At 39.7% G+C, this 21,595-nt stretch overlaps 1 protein-coding gene across 11 annotated transcripts in view; it reads left to right on the top strand.

The window, feature by feature from the left end:
- Window positions 1-21,595, top strand: part of ATXN2 (ataxin 2) — a 67,851-nt gene that overhangs the window by 45,224 nt on the left and 1,032 nt on the right. For 6 of the 11 annotated variants that reach the window (XM_054006974.1, XM_054006968.1, XM_054006965.1 and 3 more), the window contains 8 exons: window positions 92-244; window positions 1,704-1,770; window positions 3,453-3,637; window positions 4,292-4,424; window positions 8,973-9,026; window positions 16,377-16,522; window positions 17,357-17,584; window positions 21,003-21,171. In XM_054006974.1, coding sequence (XP_053862949.1) covers window positions 92-244; window positions 1,704-1,770; window positions 3,453-3,637; window positions 4,292-4,424; window positions 8,973-9,026; window positions 16,377-16,522; window positions 17,357-17,584; window positions 21,003-21,171 — 1,135 coding nt within the window. The remainder of the gene's footprint in view (window positions 1-91; window positions 245-1,703; window positions 1,771-3,452; window positions 3,638-4,291; window positions 4,425-8,972; window positions 9,027-16,376; window positions 16,523-17,356; window positions 17,585-21,002; window positions 21,172-21,595) is intronic. The other 5 variants (XM_054006967.1, XM_054006964.1, XM_054006972.1 and 2 more) reach the window with 4 other exon arrangements.

Here is a 21,595-nt window from a genome sequence, read left to right as displayed (position 1 = left end):
GAGCAAACTCTGAGCATAGGTAAAACTGGCATACATGGCATACATGAGTGAACTGTGCACTGACAGAGTGAACTGTTTCATTTATTTGTAGCCCAAGCCTTCTACTACACCAACCTCACCTCGTCCACAAGCTCAGCCTAGCCCTTCTATGGTGGGTCATCAACAGCCAACTCCTGTGTATACTCAGCCTGTTTGTTTTGCACCAAATATGATGTACCCGGTCCCAGTGAGCCCAGGCGTGCAGGTAAAATAGATTTGTCTAACAGCTTAACTAAATATAATATTCTTGGCACATTTAAGATGATGATTAATAGGAGGTGGGACTTAAAATCAGAAGTAAGCTATTAGTGCCGTGTTGTGCCAGGTGCTGTACGGGGATAGATGTGCTCTGTGATCAATATTTACACCATTATTCAGATGTATGTTTAATATTTATGTAAGCAACTAAAAAATAGAAAACTTCCCCAATTGCCTCTCAGTGTAACTGATATATTGCTTGATTTCTTATAGGTGTTATTGCAGAAGTGGGTTTTGAAGGGACTTCAGTTCATATATACAGACCTACCCTCATGCTTTCACTTGCCCAAATACTAGTGAAGATAGCGCTGAGTTTTGTGCCTTAGGCTACCAAATATATAAATATATAAAAGTGGTAGATGCCTTTCTGGAAGAATACTTTAGCTACATGCAGATTAGTGGGCTTAATGCAGAGGGTGTCTATGTGAAATTCTCTGGCCTCTGTTATATAGAAGTTTAGACTAGATGATCTAATGGTCTCTTCTGGCCTTAAAATTTATACATTTAAACAGCTGGTAAAACAATTGGTTTTCAGAGGTGTAAAATACCACCCACTTACACTAAAAGAAGCTCTGAAAAATCAGGCAGCACTTGGGTGCCTAAAGTTAGGCTCCTAGACTTCAAAACTTGGGCCTATATTGCGTGTCCTTGACTCCAGAGGAAATGTTTTTGGTCCACAAGTATAAAGAGAGTTTTCCAATCATCTGTCCTGCAAACTCAACCTGGAATATGGAAATGAAGCTGGGTTCTTTCTGGCTCATGCCTCATCACCATTGCTAAACCACCTCAGACATGGAACAGTGCAGAATCTGGTTCTATATGTGAAATTGTTACAACTTGAGTCATCAGTGAGACAGAATAGGATCCAGCTCACTCCTTCAGCACCTGTGTTGGCTCTGCTGTAGTAACAAGTAAAAGACAGCGAGAAAAATAAGCGTGTACTAAAATCAGCAGATCCAGATGTACTCTGGATACATGCAGGGACTAGTTCTGAGTAAGAAGGTGCTATTTACAAGTCGTCCTTGGCATCTTCCTACTCTTCTGTGTTGGGTAGGTGAGTGTAGTATAGATAACAGTGATCACCTACCTGTAGCCTCTTAACAAGTTTATAAATAGAGCTGGAAAACTAGGGTATGCTAGCTTTTATTTCAGGGTTGACATCGCAATGGAGACCTACATATTAGGGAAGCACTGTCCTTCCCAGGCTGTTAATATAATCATTTGTCTTATACCATTATGGGAATAAAAACTGTACAGTTGCTCTTAGGAAAAAAACTAAGAACATTTCTAATTTCAGGGTGGTTCTGAACAGTATTGTTAGATTCAGGAGTGAAAATTCTAAAGCTCATATATTTAAAAACCTGTCCAAAAACATACCGTAACTTCACTGAGTTCTTTTGTTTCAGCCTTTGTATCCTATTCCCATGACTCCCATGCCAGTGAACCAAGCCAAGACCTATAGAGCAGGTAAAGGTGAGAATAATACTGCCTGTTTGGTTTTAGACTGCATGTAGCATGAATAGGGTAACAGACATGCACATTTTTATCCAGTTCATGTTAATTTATGTCCTTTAATATCAATGTGTATTAAATTGGTACAAATACTTGAAAATCACAATGCAAAAGATAAATACATTGCTTTTGTGTTTAAAAAAAAATGCTGTAAGCTTGATTACAGGAGAATTGCTTGTCTTTGAATTCAGTACAGGATAGCCAAATTTAAAAATGTTTACAAATATTTTGAATTCTTTAATAGCTGACTGTTTCAATCACTAATGTTGTCCTAAATGTTGTTAGTTGACGTTGTTAAAGAGGGATTCTTTCTAGCAATTTGCAGCAGAGCTACACTTAGTAGAATATTTTCTGTATATGGTACTCTTTCCACTAAGTTCTACACTGCTCTGGTGGAAAGGGTTTATTTTCTTACCTCCTTGTTCTACTGGAGCACTATTTAGAATGGTTTGCTGCTAGTCCTTGTATCTCACTGTCCCTTTTCATCCCTCTTGCACCTAAATAACAGAAGTGATTTAACATAATACTTTTATGGCTAGATACTGTTCTCCAATGAGTGAAAGCTGTTGCTAGATAAACTGGAAAATTTGGTGTGCATGTATGGCTAAGTGCATTATCTGCATTAATACACCTCAAGTGAACGGAAGGCAGGAACTGTCTTTTTTGTTATAGCTATGTTTTAGATAATACTCTAATTCTACAATGTTGACAACTCTTGGAAATTTGGTGGCGCTCTTAAAGTCCCAGCTCCTGGAGGCAGTTGATCACGTGAGCATCTCTGCTTTGATTTAAAAAAATCAAGTTTATTGCCCTAATGATTGTGGAGAAAAGCCTGAAAATGAAACAGACAAAAACCCCAGAAGCTAAATCAAAACCCAAAATGTGTTTTGTTTATTAAGTATGATTTCTGACCACTTGGGATTGGTAATACTGATGTTACCAAACATATATTTGAGTTTTTTTTAAGTCAACCATGCTCCTATTTCTAAGAGATCCAAGGCTATGTAGAATGTGTGTGTTCAAGCTCTTACAGTGCATATTTAGACTAGATGCAGTCTCTGCTTGTAGCAGTCAGGACTTCTTTGCAGTGCTAGGTAAGAGTTTAGCTCCACTAATGAAAAATTGTGCACGTGCCTTCACTAAGGTTCAGTGGCCACTAGTGTAGCCATTTTCTTTCCTGCTCTTGTTTGACAGATGAGGTGGTCGCTTGATAATATGCAAGTGTTCTTGTATGTGTTAAGAGTTACTTTCCTCTATAAAACAGTGCTTCTGTTCTGAACAGCTTCCTTTAGAGTCCCTTTTGGTAGCAATTTCAGTTTTGTGAACCTGGACTCATACACATTTCTCTTCAACAATCAGGTTAATGAAGAGCTGCTTGTATTTAAATCCCCTGCACTGAAAGCTCCATTTTGTACTGATGAAACTACCTTTTTGCATTTAGAAAGTTTTTTAAATTAATTTACAAACTCAGCTTATTTTTCCTCTTCAGAATCATACCAGTGTAATGTACTTCTACAGACCATGGTTAAAGTTGATAGTGACGATATTCTAGTTGGGCTCAGTAATTTTGAATTAAAACTTTCAGGAAAGACCTGGTTACTTTAGATCCTCCTTCCTAATGTGAAATATTCCTTGCTTTGTAGTACCAAATATGCCACAACAACGCCAAGACCAGCATCATCAGAGCACCATGATGCATCCTGCCTCAGCCGCAGGCCCCCCTATTGTAGCTACACCACCAGCCTATTCAACACAATATGTTACCTATAGTCCTCAACAGTTCCCTAATCAGCCTCTTGTGCAACATGTGCCACATTATCAGTCTCAGGTAAGACTCCTTCACTGTGTGGTTGCCTCTTGCTGCATTCGTATTGGAACAGATGTATTATTAAGACTTAATTCTGGAATTCTATGTACTATATCTTCTGTTACATCATGTAATTGCTACAATTAGTATTCAAATACTGCAGAAATATTGATAATTTGCACTTCACATCATAGCCCTCCACAAACATTAATTTCCACTTAATAGTAAATACAAATCTTAAATACAGAATATCTGTACCTCATCATTAACTACATCCCGTGGTGGAACATCTCTTTCAAATGATTAATTGGATGTAGATTTAAAAGATGCAGTTGCTAAAATAGTTGGTGTGATAAGATGGATGGGATATGGTATAGTTTAAAACGTCTTTTGTTCAATTTAAAGAGACCCTTTGTCAACGTAAGATCGGCAGAGTGTAGTTCCTTTTGTGGAAGGTATTTCTCATTTTAAGTTTGCAGGAGTTATCTGGATAATGGTGACAGGTATATTTTGAAAAATTCTTGTAGCTAGTGCAAAGCAAGCTGTAGCTTTTCAAATGATCATTAAGTGCCTTTAAGCATGCACTGTACGAGCTTGATTCAAGGGTGTATTTAACTTTTTGTACAGACATGGTTTTTAACTAATTGATTTGTCTTTTATTTTTATTGGACACAGCATCCTCATGTTTATAGCCCTGTAATACAGGGTAACACTAGAATGATGGCACCACCAACACATGCACAGCCTGGTTTAGTATCTTCTTCAGCAACACAGTATGGTGCGCATGAGCAGACGCATGCTATGTATGGTAGGAAACGTTTTGTGTTATTTGTAACTTTTTACGTTGTTACATTGTGCAGGGATATATTTACTATTTCAAGCTTCAACCATTGGCATCACAGCCAAAGCTATAACCATAGACCCAGAATATGGTTCATAAAACTAATAAGCAAGGTATTGCAAACCTGAGTTATTTGATTAGAGTGAAAATAGATCCAAGTATGCTAATTTTAAGAAGACACTAGTGTTGGAGATGATGTGCCAGCATGAGAGGCTGCTAAGGAATACCAGCTTAAGCAAGTCTGTCACAGGCTTTTCTTGATGCTGTTAACACTACGTCCTTGACTGTTTCTTCATTATAACAAGGACTGTAGTGTTGTCACAAAACTGACTTCCGTTGCAAAACTTGACTTCTAGTTCTCACAACATTAGCATGATAAAACCAAACCACTGCTTTAATAATGCTAGTAATATACATTAACAGTATACAAAGATTTGTCATCTGAGGAAAATATAATTTCTGTGTGGGCGATCCTCCTTTTCTTGGGTTTGCCAAGAATATAAATCCTGTTTTGAACACTTCATGTGTAAGTGCTTGCTATATGATTTCAGTAACAAATAGAAGTCTCCAAAGTTGTCAGTCTGGCATTTTTCACTAGCACTAACCTCACTGAAATACTTAAGTTAAAACATGAAGTGAGATACTGGTTGAGAAATACAATACAAAGAATCTCTAAAGCCACATAAACCTGCACTAAAACAATGTCGTCCAAAGGAAAAGTTGGCTGCAAGAACTTGTCACTGAAGACTCAGTCCATGATCTTTAAGGGGGCTTAGGATTTGACACAGATATCAAAACAGAAGGATCATCTCTTGAAAATATGATCATTCAACAGTTTTTGGCTGAGTATTTGATGAAGAAATTTTGTTAGGTCAATCATAACGTTGACCTAGCGTCTGCTAAAGGGTGTCATGTAACTTTAGACACCTTTTGTATGTGTTTTTTTTTTTTTTTTTTTTTTTTTGGTGACAAAGTTTTGCATTTTTCTCCTTATGGATGAATACTGTCTATTATGAAAACTTGCAAGCCCCAAAATCTAAAGCTTAATCCAGAGTTAAGATTCTGATAACAGAATCTATCATGTCTGTCTTGAAATATCATACCGAAGTCTGATCTTTGCTCGTGTGTGTTAATTCAGGAAAAAATGATGCAGATGCAGACAGCATCACAGTAAAAAGTTCTGATGCTGGATTTGGAGGAAAAGTATATTTCAGCTGAAGTTTCATGTGATACTTTCTTTTCAATTCAACTATAACTTGTAAAGTTTAAGTAAAAGGTCTTTACACTTACTGGCCCATGTTGACGTTTGTTAAAGTATTCTGCTCTTCCATGTGCATCTTTAGTTTTTTGAGACATTCATGTAAACGGAGCTTTTATTGTGTTTTTTATGGGATTACTGTCTTGATCGAATGACTGAAGACTTTCAGACTTCCTGGTGAAAAGGCAGTCCTCAAAAAATCCTATCTTAAATAAAACTAGATATGAAATAGTCTCTGGAATTTGGTTGTTGATTGCAACTTTCCCCAGCAACTTTATGTTGTACATCATTCTTACCTGTTACAGGTCTTTGAAATCATGGTATAGGAGCAATTTTTTAGTCTGTTTAGTGTACTTTAATCAGATATATCAAATTATTTTTCTCTCATGTTCCAACATACCGTAGAACTCTAGTTTTTATATTGTTGATTTTTCAGCTTCAGTCCATCATCAGTATATATTTCAGACAATCTAATGACACATGTTTTGGTGGTGTGACAAGAAACCTGAAAACTAGATTTTTGTGGTGGTGTGTCCTTCTACCTAAGTCCAAGCAGCATTTCTCTTACAGAACTTGGTCTTGCCAGAAGCTAAATGTTTTCCTGAACTCTTCTAGGTGGTTATCAGTTTGCTTTTCTGAACTGCTGACCCTCTCTTCTTTTTATATCTGAATGCTTGAAATGCTTGCCACAGAAATCTGCCTCAGCCCAGTCTGATGCCAGTGCTACATCATAGGTGGCTTGTAAGGAAGCACTTCTGTTTGGATGATAGCATGTTCTTACCATCTTCAGGCATGTCATCTTTTTGCCTGCCTTAACATAAATCAGCTAAACTGTATCTTTAGCCTTCTGGGCTTGCCATCAGGTATTTAGTAGATGACTCCTAATGCTGTAGCTCAAATATAGGATATTCTTAAATCAAATATGGCATTTAGTTTGGTTACTTTTCCCACAAATAACTACCTTGTTTCTGGATAATAAAACTTCTGCTTCCATTTATCAATATGTGGCTGTTTGCTTGAGTATCTATTTGTAGCATTTAATAGCTGTGCGGCATGTGGAGTAAATTGCTATAGGGCAACTTGCTGGATGTGTTAACAGTCACTTACATTAGGAGGCGCTAGATATTTTAAGCTTCCCCCAGTCACTTTGGACAGTACTGTAAGCAGATATCTAGAACCACTTGCATTATAGCACAGTTTTTTTTCTCCACATTTTATTAATCTCAAGTGTATGCATAGCATCCATATAGTGAATACACCAACATATCCTGGAAATAAACTTCTGATTTGGGTATGTTACTTAATTCTTCAGGAATATTTAGTGATGAATAACTTCCATATGACTATACCATTCCCAGTTAGAAATAACAGCCACTGCTTTTAATTTCTAGAATAAATTTGCCCAAATGAGTTCTCAGATTTTACTTCTGGCTTTTTCATTTACACTGTTGGATTGCCCATTGCTATTAAGATGATCTATATTAAGGTCCCTGTGTCCTTGAAGCTAATGGGTGTTTTCTTTGTGTTATCAAGTGACTCCCTGCATGAATCACTCCCTTTAATATCAGACTGTTGTTCTACCTGAGTGCTTGTGTTGCAGAATGAAGAAGTCTGAAAGGACAACTGCATGGGGGGGGGGGGGGGCAGTTAATTGCTTTTAAAGCAGTCTCCTAACATTTTCTTAATCAGTGAGTAAAATTTCTGAAAGCTTCACCTTCCTGATTAGTTTGAGGCAAGTAAAAATCATGACAAACAGTAGTCACTGTTCAGTGAAGAGAATTGCAGTATTTGCTGAAAGTTACTTTTTTCCTTCATGGCAGAGGAATCTGAATCCTGAAATGCACGTAACATTCTATACCTGTTAAATCTTTTGGATAGCGAAGGCTAGGATGATGCAGTTTTCAAGATCCCATTTAGCTAATGCTGTGTAATTGAATGTTTCTGCTAAATGTCTACAATAACAGGCAATTCAGGAGATCTGATTGGTGTCTTTGTCACTGCTCTTGAGTGCCACAATTTTGTCACCATTTCAGTTCCTGAAGTTGAATGTTCTTCAACAGATGGAAAGTAGCTAAACTATATGGGCACCATAAATTAGTTTTACTTCTAAACGTATGATGGAGCAACACCCAAATCTGTGTTTTTTCTTAAATCATTGAGAGAATGTTAAACAACTTTCTTTCCTCTTGCTCCTGCAAATAAACCCTAAAACTGGACATCATTAACACAAAGACTCTGATATTCACTTGATCTGTCTCTAGGTTTGAAATGTTGGCTCCTTTAAACCGTATATAAATTCTTAGTGTGAAAAGTTTGAAACAGACACTTAGCACTGAAACAAAGCAACAATATATGTATGATTGGCACGTCTACAGAACGAATTCGTTTACTGGTTCTAAAGAACAATGGCTCAAGCTTTGTACTTTCTGGTAGGTATGGGCTGTCTGTTCTCTCCAGAATCCAGTGATGGGTAATCATGAATGATCAAGTTTTCTATTGACAATTCAAGCTGTGAGGACAAATATATTCCTGTAACAATTAACTCCCACTAGTTTATTGTTTGGATAAATTGTATATGTTTTAGGTAATTGCTGTCCTCTGTAAAACTTCCTTTGTGTGTGTGAAAGATCTGTGTAAAACAAAATTTTGATTTTACACAGATACATTATTTATTCTTTTGCTAGTTCTTGGACCTCTCCCTCTCTCTTCTGCACATGTTTTATTGGTCTGGTGTTCTCTCTAACCTTATCTGTTTTTCTGTCCTAGCAGTAAGTTCTAATATCCTAAATAGTACAATGGTGGGTATGTTATCCATTTCAAAGGGTCTCCAGGGATTAAGAGTGAACCATCTCCAAAGGTGTCTTTTGGAACTGTTAAGACCTCAGTGATACAGCTGAAAAAACAAAAGCCTATTTATTTGTTTACTTTATTGTAACTCTCTTTTAACTCCACCTCTGAGGTTATTGTTGGAGTGTAATAGACGCTCAATATCTGTTCATCTTTATTTTTGTATTAAAGTAAGTAGTGGAGCCCTCAGTGTGACCGTTCAAAAGGTTAGCTTATTGGGGCTGACTTTATTTCAGCTTCACTCAGTTGTAAAATTAAGTAAAAATATCCAGCCCTATTAACTAAACAAACAAAAATGATATCTGCATGAACGTACAATCTTCAAAAATAAATGAATGTCGACCTTTCCAGAAGATTGGAAGTATACACATGGCAAGAGGCTAATTTATCTTTCTATCTCCCAAATTCAGCATGTCCCAAAATACCATACAGCAAGGAGACAGGTCCTTCTTTCTACTTTGCCAGTGAGTTGGGTTTTTTGTACTAATTTTGATTGTACAGAAAATAATTTTTAAAGAGTAGATGTTAAAGGAATAGACATGCTGAGGGAACATTTTTTCTGTGCACCAGGCCAAAATATAGAAAATGTAGGAAAACTCTTTTCAAGCAACAAAGTTGAATGAATGAATGAATTTACAGGGCACCAAAAGCTAAAGTACAATGTACGTGTGACTTGTCTATAGAATAGATTTGTGTAAATACATTTCTGCGTGCCAAGTTGCGTTTCATTTTGTGCAAATGAAGTCTTGCATCTAACTAGCCTCTACTGTATCTTGAACTGATGAAGACTTAAAGCTTCTTCTTCCTAGTCTACCACCAAAATATAGGCATCACCCTCCTTAAGATCTCCATGAACTCCTCTCCTCCCCCATCCCTGCCCAAAATAGGATTTCCAGTTTTCTCAAGGTTGGTCAAATTCCTGAAGGGAAAAAACTCCAGCACTTTACTAACAATAAAACTCTATTTTGAGTCCTGTCAGGGGGAGAGCACCTTCTGCATCCCCGCAGTAGTCGTGGGAGAGATCACTCGGGAATTCTTATTCCGGGGCCTCTGAAGGAGCATGGCAAGCAGCACATCTTGTCATTCCTGTACAAGTGTAGCTTAGTCTCAGCCCTGTGTCCTTTCATGGGATATGGTGGAGATGGGTTCCCGCTGGCCGGGTAAGCACTACCAGTTACATTAACAGGTCCTTGTGCTTCAGCGTGCTGCCATCCATGTGGTCCTGCAGTGATGTGCTGAGTGGGGGAGTTTCTCTGCACCCTCTTTCTCCAGTGTGTGTGTGAGCGGGGCCAAATATAACGTGGTTCTGTATATTTAATAAAAAAGGCTAGCAGTCATTGTGGTTAACTGATAAGCTGCATCAGCAGTCTCTAACTGCCAAACAGAGGTGTCAGATAGTCCAGGTACTGAACAAAGACATCATAGATTAAGCAAAACGAGTTGAAGAGGAGAATATTGGACTCACAACTTAATTATATGTCAGATAACCTCTGTGTTTCTCTCCTGATAATAGATCCCAGTAACCATACACAGCACATTCCAAAATGGAGTATGTTTTATTCTCTTAGAAATAAATTACAATCTGCTGAGTGAGGTTAAATTTCTATTTGAAGGCTTTACAAAACTTGAGGAAGAAGCTTCAGAAAGAAACCCATGGTGTGCCGGGGTAGGGTCCCTAGTGGAATGGCCATAGAATAATCTCTGGTCATCCCTCCAGAGACCCTAGCCCTCCACAGATAGGTGAGGTGCAATTCCTGGGCCTTTCAACTTGCTCCTGTATTGCAGCAAGCTTGTTAGTGTCTCTATATCTGTTCATAGAAGCAATCTGTTTCATACACCCTCTGTCCTGCGAGTCAGTTCATTCAAGAGAGTATGAAGAACAATATAAATCATGTAATTTGTGTTCTCTAACAGATTTTGGTTTTAAAAGGCTTCGTAGCTTTCATTTTGGCATGCAGAAAATGTGTTTTACAGAATGACTTCCTATGATCGTATTTTGAAAACTAACTTTGAGCACCTAAGGGTGTTCGCATATCTTGGTTTGGTGCACTGAAATTCCTTTAACAAGTTTCTTCCTTTAATAGATATTCTTTTAAGTGGAGTCCACTGTAAATGTGTAAAAATGATTTTGTATGTGTTTATAACATGAAAAAGACATGCTATATCTCTGCTTCCTACCATTCAAACTGAGGTCTTTAAAATGTAGTTATCCTCACCATCTTACTGGGTCTGGCAATAGTCTGGAATCACTTCACTGGTCAGCACCCTGAAGCTATCTAGTAGGTTCTGAGTATCAGTGCATTACTCCTCTGACAGATCCCACTGCATCCATTGTCAGGTTTCCGTTTTTCCCCACAAGAGAAATTTGAACGTCTGAAGTTCAGGGATTGACTTCAGTCTAGGCTAGTGGTTGGTAATGCTGTCTCTGATCTGTGCTGCTCTGATTTTTAATGTCGGACATTTCTGTGGTTTTACAATAGCTGCCTTTCGCCTTTCTTGCTTTGCTCTTGTCAGCAACCTTGACTGTTACTCTTTCCTTCTTGTTTTAGTTGGAATTCAATTCAGTAATTAAAATCCTGTCTGGTATAGTATCTTTGTCCAATCCAATATGGAATTGCTTGTCCTAACTGTGCATCAATATCAAAATGATGGTGTAGTTATAAATAATATAGCCCATATCAAGAAACCACCTGTTTAGAAAGTGATGTAAGTGAAGTGCTCCTAGGAAAGAAGAGAGAGAAGGTGTGTGAGGTAAATTTTTTTTTAATTGGACCAACTTCTGTCGGTGAAAGAGGAAAGCTTTCATGCTGCAGAGCTCTTCTTAAGGAAAGAAGGCATTTCTGACTTAGGCTATGTCTATACTACAGCCAGGATCGAGGCTCTGAGATCGATCCACCGGCGGTTGATTTAGCGGGTCTAGTGAAGACCTGCCAAATTGACAGCAGATCGCTCTCCAGTTGACCCCTGTACTCTACCCTCCACGAGAAGCGCAAGGTAAGTCGATGGGAGAGTTTCTCCTGTTGACCACCCACGGTGTCGACCAGTTATTCACGTAGCTGGAGTTGCGTAGTGTAGGTTGACTTACCGTGGTAGTGCAGACATAGCCTTAGACTTCTGCTGGAGGCAAACCATGATTATCAGCAGTCCTCAGATGAGCAGAGGTTGCAACACTTTGTTAGTTATATGCTTCCATGGAGCTTTTTCAGCATTGTTTCCTGTATTTGTACGACAGCTGGAAAACCATGGCACTGCTGACATGTCAAGGACAACGTAATATGATTTCTGATTACTCTTATCAGTGGTTTTTTTTCTTCCCATGTTTATTATAGAAATAAGCATGGAAATATTCACCTAGGGTGATTGATTCTGTGGATGAGCATGTAAAACATTGTTTATAATCAGTTGTCATAATGAAGGTGAGTAGATGGTATCTGGGTTGGTAAATTTTCATGACTATTTTGAATGGGTTCGTGCATCTTACTCATCTGAATTAATCATGTAACACCACAATTTAAATCTCTGTGGAATCTGATTGTGATGTTAAAGACCTGACTTTAGGTGAGAGCACACAGTTACAGCACATAAAACTCAGACTTTTCCTCTCACACATTCTTAGTAATAAAGGGAAGGAAAGGCCTTTAGAAAGTGAAAAACTGTATCAGAATCTCTCTTGAATTGATGAGGTATCAGCAGCTCTGTAGAAACTGATTCTGTAGAAATAAGTGGGGGGAAAAAAACTCCTAAAGTTAATTTTCCTGAGATCAAGTTGAACTTCTACTATAAATTGGAAAAGGTGGATACATTTGTTTTTAAATGATCCGCTCCATTATTCCTGAAGCCTTCTTGAGTAAGATGTTTATGGAATCTGGTAAAGCCTCAAGAAAAATAACAGGTGTGTGTTTTTCTTAAATGTTACTATTAAAATATTTGCAGCAGCAGTTGAGTGAGCATTTTAGTACATAATAGTACAGTAACTCCTCACTTAACGTTGTAGTTATGTTCCTGAAAACATTGTTTCACTTAAAGTTGCATTTAAGTGAATCCAATTTCCCCCAAAAAAGAATGTAAGGGGGGAGGGGGGTGTAGGTTCCAGGGAAATTTTTTTTGCCATACAGTACAGTACAGTACTATAGTTGGGAGGTGCCCCCCGCCTTACGCCACAAAGGCACAGCCCACTGGCACTGGAGACAGTGAGGCAGGCAAGGAGGCTGAAGGTGCTGTAGGCTACGAGAAGCACGTTGCGCAGCAGCAGCGACAGCTTCTCCTACTCTGCAAGCACCAGGGGCAGGGAGGCTCAACCCTCGGCCCGCCCACACAACCCCTTTTCCTCAAGCCCCCACCCTTAACCCGCCTCTTCCCTCCCCCTCCTCCCCCTTTACTCTGCACCCCGTGTCCTCGCTCCTCCCCTGCCTCCTGCCCGGGCAATCAGCTGGCTTGCAGCATTCAGGAGGCGGGGGCAGGAGTGAGGACACGGCGCGCAGGCTCACCCTCCCTCCCCTGCCTCCTGAACAGCGCAAGCCAGCTGATTGCCACAGGGGAAAGGAGGGAGGAGGTGATGGGGGGGCTGCCAGCTGAGGACAAAGCAGGCACCCAAACGATGTTAGAGCAAAGCATTTCACAATTTTAAATGGAGCATGTTCTGTAATTGAGCAGGGACGTAAGATCGAAACAATGTTAAGCTAGAGGACGTTAAGTGGGGAGTTACAGTATATAAACTGACTAGAATAGGTTCTGAAAACAAATACACAGCTGGGAAAATGTAAATACTAGATTTTAAACAAACAAAACTCTCTCAGTTCTCTGCCAAGCTGTGGACATATTGCTTTAGGAGAAGTTACTGAAAACTGGTGTTTTGCTCTTCTCCCACTTCCTTCTGCATGTGAAAATGTTCTAGTAAGTTCTGGACATGCATAACAAGTTCTTTTCAACATGAAGCCTTCTTGCATAATATAGATACCTGCTTCAGAATACCTCGTATTTGGGTCTTCTCTCAAGCTATGAAAAAATAAAAGATGAAGCACAGTAATAGTTTTAGGGAATAATAATTAAATTATTTCAGGGCCTCCAATGAATAAAGAATAGATGTGGGAAACCTTGAATACCCTACAACTTCCAGTACATGCTTATAACAAATCTCCTCAAGAACGGAGTGGAACTTTAATAAGGGGGAAGGAAAGAAGTTCTTGGGGCTGAGGCACTAGAATCAGACTTGGGAGAGGTAGGTTAGATTTGGAAAGCCATTTAATCCATCTGTGCCTCAGTCCCTTATGGTTAAAGTAGAGATACTGTGTCCCTTTTTTGTAAGGATTACTCAGACTAGAGATAGGCCATATAAATATTGGCTCAAGACTAATTTCATAAGGAGATGAAATGGAGAAACTTGAAATTGTAACAGTAAGTTGAGTTTTAATTCTAATGTGTGAATAGGTCAGTTTTCGTACAAGCTTGCAGGCAGTGAAAATACAAAAAAAAAAATTAGATGGAAATTTGCTGCTGCTGTAAATGGAATTTAAGTGGTAACATTAAATACGAAGTCACTGTTTTTCTGCTTGAAAGCATAACCGGATACCATGGCACTGGAGACTAACTCCTGTTTAGGTGCATAGAAACTTCAGAACTTCCAAAAACCCAACTCCTGACTAAAATCATTAATGGTATGTAAAGACTTAATATTGTAACCAGTATGTCATGGTCAAAGTAGCCCTTGGAATACTTTGCAAATTGAAAGCCTTACAGTGTAGTTCGCAAGATTCATCTGTCCATTGAGATCAGAATGCTGTTGTACTGTGTGCTGGAAACACAGGGTCCATGAAGAGTTAATGACACTTTCATGTGAGGAGTTCTTGAAGGGGTGAGTGGGCTTCAGGAGGTGGATTATTTATACTGACGCGAGCTCACCGCTAGCTGAATAAAGTCACTGTTTAGGGTTTTGTAAAGTATTGCGCAAACGTAAGGCAACAGAAGTAATAGCAAACTGGACTGGGAAAGGGTGGGACAGTGGGTGTTTGCTTAGAAGTAATTGGAGGATGTCTGAGGCACTTGATGGAGTGGCAAGTTTCTGTGCAGGCCTTTTGGCAGACAGCGCTGCACTTTTATCAAATGGCAGTATGTTTGGTATGTTCTCGCTTTCAATCCCCTGCTTTTTAGGATGAACAGATCAAAGGCCATTCTTTTGTGTGTGTTGTGCGGAGAAGTTCTACATTTCAGAAACCGTAACGGGTTTTAATATAGAAGTTAGAGCAATTCAATCTATTTGCTCTCGGAGCTGGGATTTCCTAGTATAAAAAGAATTGCTGGCAATGAATATATGGGTGGTTGTGGCCTTAACTGTAGTCTAACCTAAAACTATATCCCAGATGGAGCCCCTTTTTTTCCAATGAACTGCTTCATAAATCTAGAAAGGTGCAGGAGAGGTACATGTAATGTGGCCCTCAGATTCTCCTAATGTTGGCTTTCTTAGCACTTCGGTACAGAACTTTACATGTGTAGCTCTCTGATTTAGCAGGTAATTATAGCTCTGTTTGTTCCTCAAAACAATCGCTTGTTAAATTAGGATACAGGCAGGAGCTGGGTTCAGGACCCAAGTGATAGGTTGCTTCGGACACTCCATTTCTAGCACTGTGGGAAGCAAAGCTAGTCTCCACTTCAGTGCAATGTAGTATTGAACCGAGATGAATGTGAGCTTGAATTAGTAATAGCTTTCCAAGCCACATACACAAGTGGTTGGTAGGTTGTGCGTGAGCTTAAACATCTAAGCTCTAAAAGCTACAGATCTAGAGGAAGCATGTAGTCTTTTTTTTGGAGACTATTGCTTCATTTAAACTCCTTGCTTAGTGCTCTAGTAAAAACCTTTTAGAAGCAATTTAGCGTGGCTTCTCATGCTGCCTACTCTTAAAAATTATTGTTCCTTTCACAAAAGGGCGGGAGCAAACTCTGCATGGCCCATCTTGTAGCCTGATGTGATAGGAATGACCAAGCAGGGACTTCTTGTTACATTTCACTTTGCGGTAGAAGGATTTCCCTAAGCCTGTGGTGCTGCAGTTAATGAATGCTGCTGCTTGACACGTGTGGTCAGTTTCCTTGCCGTGGAATTCAGAGTCCAGGATTTCCAGCAATGAAGGGTTCTAGAGCAACATCAAAAAGTCAATGGGAATGGTGGTAATGCAAGGGGGCGTCTTGACCTGGGCGCTAGATGTAAGGCTCCAATGAAATCTGGTTGGCTCTCGGAGAGCCGGAGTTTCCCGGCTCTTCTGGCTGCTGTGTTTGTGTAACTTACAGGCAATCACAGCGTGTAGACGTGTGCTGACTGTACTCCAGAAGAGTAGCATGGTGAGGTTAGCCAGGTAAAAGGCCAAAGACTTTGTGGATGGATGGTGGAAATAGAATAAATATTCATGTTTGTGAATTATTTAACTCTGTACAATAGAGAATTTACTTTTTCCAGAACTATAAAATGTAAGAAACTGATTACAAATCCCTTGTAGACTTATCGGTTTGACTAAAATTGCAGATTAAATACTGCTTTAGTGGGTTGATGTATACGGTATCTTTTATTAAATCAATCTAGGAAAGCTGAACTATTTTATTATGGTTATTTATTGACTTTCCTGCAAAACCATGTAAACTGCATGAAAGCAAATATAGATTTTTAGATCCAAGGTAAGCTGTGCAGGTAACTACAAGATAAAGTATTTGTAGGGGAAAAAAGACCAATTCACAGTATCCCTGATGTGCTGTAAAATCCTCATATACAATGTGAATTTGGTGAGATGTATATTCTTTGTCACTTGTCAATTTCCTCCTTTTCCTTCTAGTTTCTACTGGTTCACTTGCTCAGCAATATGCCCACCCGAATGCTACCCTGCATCCACACCCTCCTCATCCGCAGCCTTCTGCTACGCCAACAGGACAGCAGCAAAGTCAACATGCTGGAAGCCACCCTGCTCCCAGTCCAGTGCAGGTAACAGCAAAACTCTAGAGAGCAAACATTTTGGAATATGTCTTGTAGCCCATTGTTTTAGAAAACACTGCACCAGTCTATTACTTCGGCATCAGTTTGCTCTTCATGCAGCTCCAAACGTATTCTTCTTGACAAATAATCTTTTCTAGTAGCTATGTTCATACTCCCTTGTTCCAGAAATAATGTGGCTTGGAAATATCATTTCCTTATGATTTGCATGTGAATCCAAAGTGAAGTGCAGTCAGCCTGCCTTTATACCAATGTGTGATGATAGTAATAAGGGTAAAGGATAGTGAACAATGGCTTAAAAACATTTGTGTAAACAGCAGGGGGTGGTTCTTCCCCCACCCCTGTGCACACAGAAGTCCAGTAATTGGAAGTTACTCATTTGACCCTTTTTGATAAGGAATGGGGGGTAGGTGGCTCAGCAGTGATTTGCGATTCATTAAGGACTGTCACTCCCCTGGTATACCTGGCTGCAAGTTCGGTAGGTGTGGATTTATGGTGTAGAAGTTAGTCACAGACAGAAGTGCTGAAAGATGGCTTTTGGTTTTTACACGATAGCCTCAATTCTGGAGAACACATCAGGTCTTCAGGCTCTAGTGACTTTTCCCCCCTGTGCAACAGAGTTGGATAATAAGACCTACAGGATCAGAATGTGGCACTTTATTTTGTGTTATTTGTGCAGTGTAGATAGGAAGATCCTTCTAAAATGTTTGATATTAAGTGGAATTTTAATAATTCATTATTATTTCCATGGAATAAAGATTTTTGATTTCTCCCCTGGAACCAAAACCTGAAACTCACTAATTCTTCCTCCTGTTTGCTTTGCAGCATCACCAGCACCAGGCTGCTCAGGCACTCCACCTGGCAAACCCACAGCAGCAGTCAGCAATGTACCATGCTGGTCTTGCTCCAACCCCCCCTTCCATGACACCAGGCTCCAATACGCAGTCTCCACAAAATAGTTTTCCAACAGCACAACAAACAGTCTTCACTATTCATCCTTCCCATGTTCAGCCTGCATATACCAATCCGCCACACATGGCCCATGTACCCCAGGTAAACAAACTTTAACAACCTTCCAAAGACTGAATGTCCTGTTGCCTCAAAGATCTCGCCTTCGCATGGGGCAGTGGCCTCTTTTTACATCATTTCTCTTGGCCGACTATTTTCTGTGTTGCTTAGGTTTCTGTTTGCACAGTGCCGTTAATTTAGCAGTCTGGCGGCGCCACAGGTACTCAAGAATCTTGCTGCACCCACTTAGTCTAAAATAGCTACTGTGGGGCTCCACTTAGAGCTTTGGAAAAGGTATTTTGTTAAAACACATTTGAATGCAAAGCCAAATCTTTATAAAAAGTCTATTCAATAAGAAATACTCAGGGGTGCTTGGAAACTCCTGAGAGGATTATGAAGAACTTCAGGAGAGGTTAAAATGAGGTGGGAAGGAAAGAGAGTAACCATGTACATTGATGGGTTGTCAATTAAATTGCCGTTGAGGATATGGGGGACAGCTCAGTGGGCTGCAGTGGGCTGATCTTGAATACAGTTTTCAGTTCTGGTCACCCCCTTCAAAACCTATATGGCAAAAATAGAAAAAGGCCCAGGGAAGGGCAGTGAATGTGATTAGAGGTGTGGAGAGACCTGCAACAGAGATTGGCACTATGTAATTTAGAAAACACAGATTAGTGGAAACTTAAGGGTACATCAAAGAATGGACACTTAAGCAGGATCATTCCTGTGGAGGATATTTCTTCCTAACCCCAGGCAGTTAGTGGTTGCTTTATGTCTTAAATCAGAAGGGTTGATACTCCCTTTGAATGTTACCCTGGCTAGTGTAATTCAAGATTTTATTAATCCAATAGGGGTCTAATCCTTTTCTGAATTCTGCTAAAATCTTTCACTCAATCTCTGGGACAGTCTCTGTTCAAGTTAATTAGGAGATGTGGAAAAAAAGTTGCTTTTACCATACTTCCTTTTACCCATTCTAAATGTATAGCTTTTTAATTTCAGAGTCTCCCATTGCCTTGCTCTTGTGTTGTGAAGGAACCCCCCAACTGACTTTCTTTAGCCAACTTGTTACGAGGCCTTTTATCTTCCTCCGAAGCATCTGGCCATTGCCTCAAACAGGATATTGGTGTAGGTGGGATATTGATCTGTCTTAGCTTGGTAGTTCTGTATCTGACTAGATTTTGTAGTTCCTTTGGGGTCCCCGTAAAGTCCTGCATTTGGACCCTCAGATGTGCCTAATTGCAAGTGACTGCTATATAGACACCTAGAGCACCAAACCTCAAAAGCAGAGGTAATCATTTCACTTCCATGATGGAAAGGACTAGGTGAACTGTACTGAAGTGTAACTGACAATTGCATATCTGTGTGCCAGCACGCTTTCCGGAAATGGCAGTTAATTGTCTAATCTTACTGGCTCCTTTTTTGCTTTGTTGGCTTCACAAAAAACTACTAAAGTAAATAAGAAGCTGCTTATAGTGCAGAATTAACTAAATGACTGTTAAAGTTGCTGATATTTTTAATGAGCACAATCAGTCTTCTATATCCCTGATCTTGGCTTGTGGAATTCTGTGCTGTTGGTTTCACAGACATAAAAACAACAGGCATGGACATCTCAAAAGATGTACAAAGTTCCAGATGGCTTCTCAGGGTGGGGCAGTGCCCCATAAGCCTCTAGTGAAGGAATGATAGCTTCATCTATCTAAAAATCTGTTCTGAAATGGCTACCTCAACTGCTTACAGGAAAAACAAATAATAATCCCGAAGCACCAGAGATAGGGATTTCCCAATGCTCAATTCTATCCTGAAATTCATTATCACTTTATAGTGGGAATTCCAGATGTGCTCACACCAAGGGATTAAATTAATTTCATTTTAAAGACAATCAGTAACTCAATGCTAATTGAATCCCTGACTCACGAAACTCTGAGCATGTTACAAAAATCAGCACCTAAGCATCAAGTTTTGCAAAGCATCATTACCGTGGCAAAAAAATCGTATATGCATGTCTGTATTGAGCATGGCTGCTATGGTTATAATAGCATTGCTTGGTCAAAGCAAAAATGCTGGTGTTCATGAGGGATGTAATGCATGAGGTTTGGAAGGCATGGCTGTTGAGCACAAACAGGGTCCTTAGTATGATTTGGGAGTTAGTTCTCATGCCTTCAGGGGCTTCTTGGAAGCTATATTGCAACTTGAGGAGTTCTGTTAATCAAAGGCCAGTCTGATTAAGGCTGACAGTGATACAGTAAAAGTAGTGCTTATGGAAAGAGTCGCAGGGTTTAGCCACATGGGAACTTTGCCCTTTCTGCACATCTAACTTGAATGAGTCTGAAGTCCTAGCCAGTGCCTGCTACTGTCTGGAGTGGTGTCTGGCATCCGAGTTTCCTCTGCCAGCTCACTTAAAACACACCCACAACTAAAATGGGCAAAACCAATTTTCTTTTGAAAACTTGTTTGAATCTAAACCTGGACAGTGTTAAATGTTGTCTGGTTTTTGAGCGTCATCTTGTAATTGAGAAATTACTGCTCGAGATTGATAGGGCTTTCACTTAGGAAATATAGATCGTCCCTCTGACTGCCTCCTGTCAGGAAGCATCACTAATAAGTGACAGGAGTTTCCCCACCAACTGAGGAGATACATTACTTGCTTATAAGGTGCTAAGCAGTGAGACACATGCAGCTCACTTTTCCTTTGGGGATTAATTATGAATGCTTTCAGTACACAAGAACTGTGATATTGTGAGCTTAACTGAAAATAGAACAGATCTGAGCTAGCTGCATTACATAGTGGAATGAAGGGGGATATTACGAATTTTCAACTGTTTATATGGGAGCGAATATAGCTATAGAGAGAGACTGGACATTAGAAAGACAATGGGCATCTAAGACAGGTGAACGTGATGAAATTGGGAATTGTAGACAGGTGAGAAACCAAGTTCATTTCATTGAGGTGTGACGTTTTTGTTGGAGACTTTTGCTGGGGAAAAATGTAGAAATCTTTGCCTTTGCTTCATGCTTTTCCTTCCTCCTTACAACCATCCGTTCATCTGAGGTATTGAGAAGGGGATGGTGGCTCTTCTCATGTATGTAAAGGCCTATATAAGGGCCTATTATTTGTGTGCAGTGTCCAATTCATTCTCTGCATAGGAAATGCTTCTCAATTCTTAACAAAATGTCTAAAGATTTTTTTAAAATAATATTCCAAAAGTATCCTTTACCAGTGCTCTTAGTCAGCCATGAGCTCCTGCCCAAACTGAGGAGATGTCAGCAAAGCCAAGAATAAGGATTTGACATCTTGTGTTTTAAAATCTGAAACTTACTCCCTATGTGCACATTCTAGCCAATTGACTTAAAATGGAGTAAATCTCCGGATTTACTATACTATTACAGTTGGAGGAATCTTTGCTAGTCATGTGGCCAGGAGTGTTGCCTCCTTGTGACCATTATACTAAAGAGCTCTTTGTTTCAGGCTCATGTACAGTCAGGAATGGTTCCTTCTCACCCAACTGCCCATGCTCCAATGATGCTAATGACGACACAGCCACCTGGTGGTCCCCAAGCCGCCATCGCTCAAAGTGCACTACAGCCCATTCCAGTCTCGACAACAACACATTTCCCCTATATGACGCACCCTTCAGGTGAGGAGTGTGTGCGTGTGAGACCTGCACCTTAACTGAGCCAGGTCAAATTAGTGAGCAAAACAGTTATGAGCCAGGTTTGGGTTAGAAACAAAAAACCATAAGATGTCCTTTTACAGAGGCAAACTGCTGAAGGCGGCAGACAGTATTTCTGCAGTTAGTATTTATATTTTGCTGCTCCAAATGTGAACTTAGTATGCATACAAGATGAACTAAGTTAGCAAAGACTTTATTTCTGTATGGCTGAACCATATTATGCAGACTTCAGTGTGTGTAGAACAATATCCGCCTGCCCTTGTCTTGGGGGATAGAATGTCTAGGTGGCTTATGGTGTAATGATCCAAGTTTTGTACATGTAAAATATATAAAGTGTCTTGAGGATAGTTGTAAAAAGATTTCTCCAGGGATACGAGTATTCCTGGCA

The sequence above is a fragment of the Malaclemys terrapin genome, chromosome 16 (assembly GCF_027887155.1).
Source record: "Malaclemys terrapin pileata isolate rMalTer1 chromosome 16, rMalTer1.hap1, whole genome shotgun sequence".
Classification (NCBI taxonomy): domain Eukaryota; kingdom Metazoa; phylum Chordata; order Testudines; family Emydidae; genus Malaclemys; species Malaclemys terrapin.
This window is presented reverse-complemented; position numbering and strand designations above follow the sequence as displayed.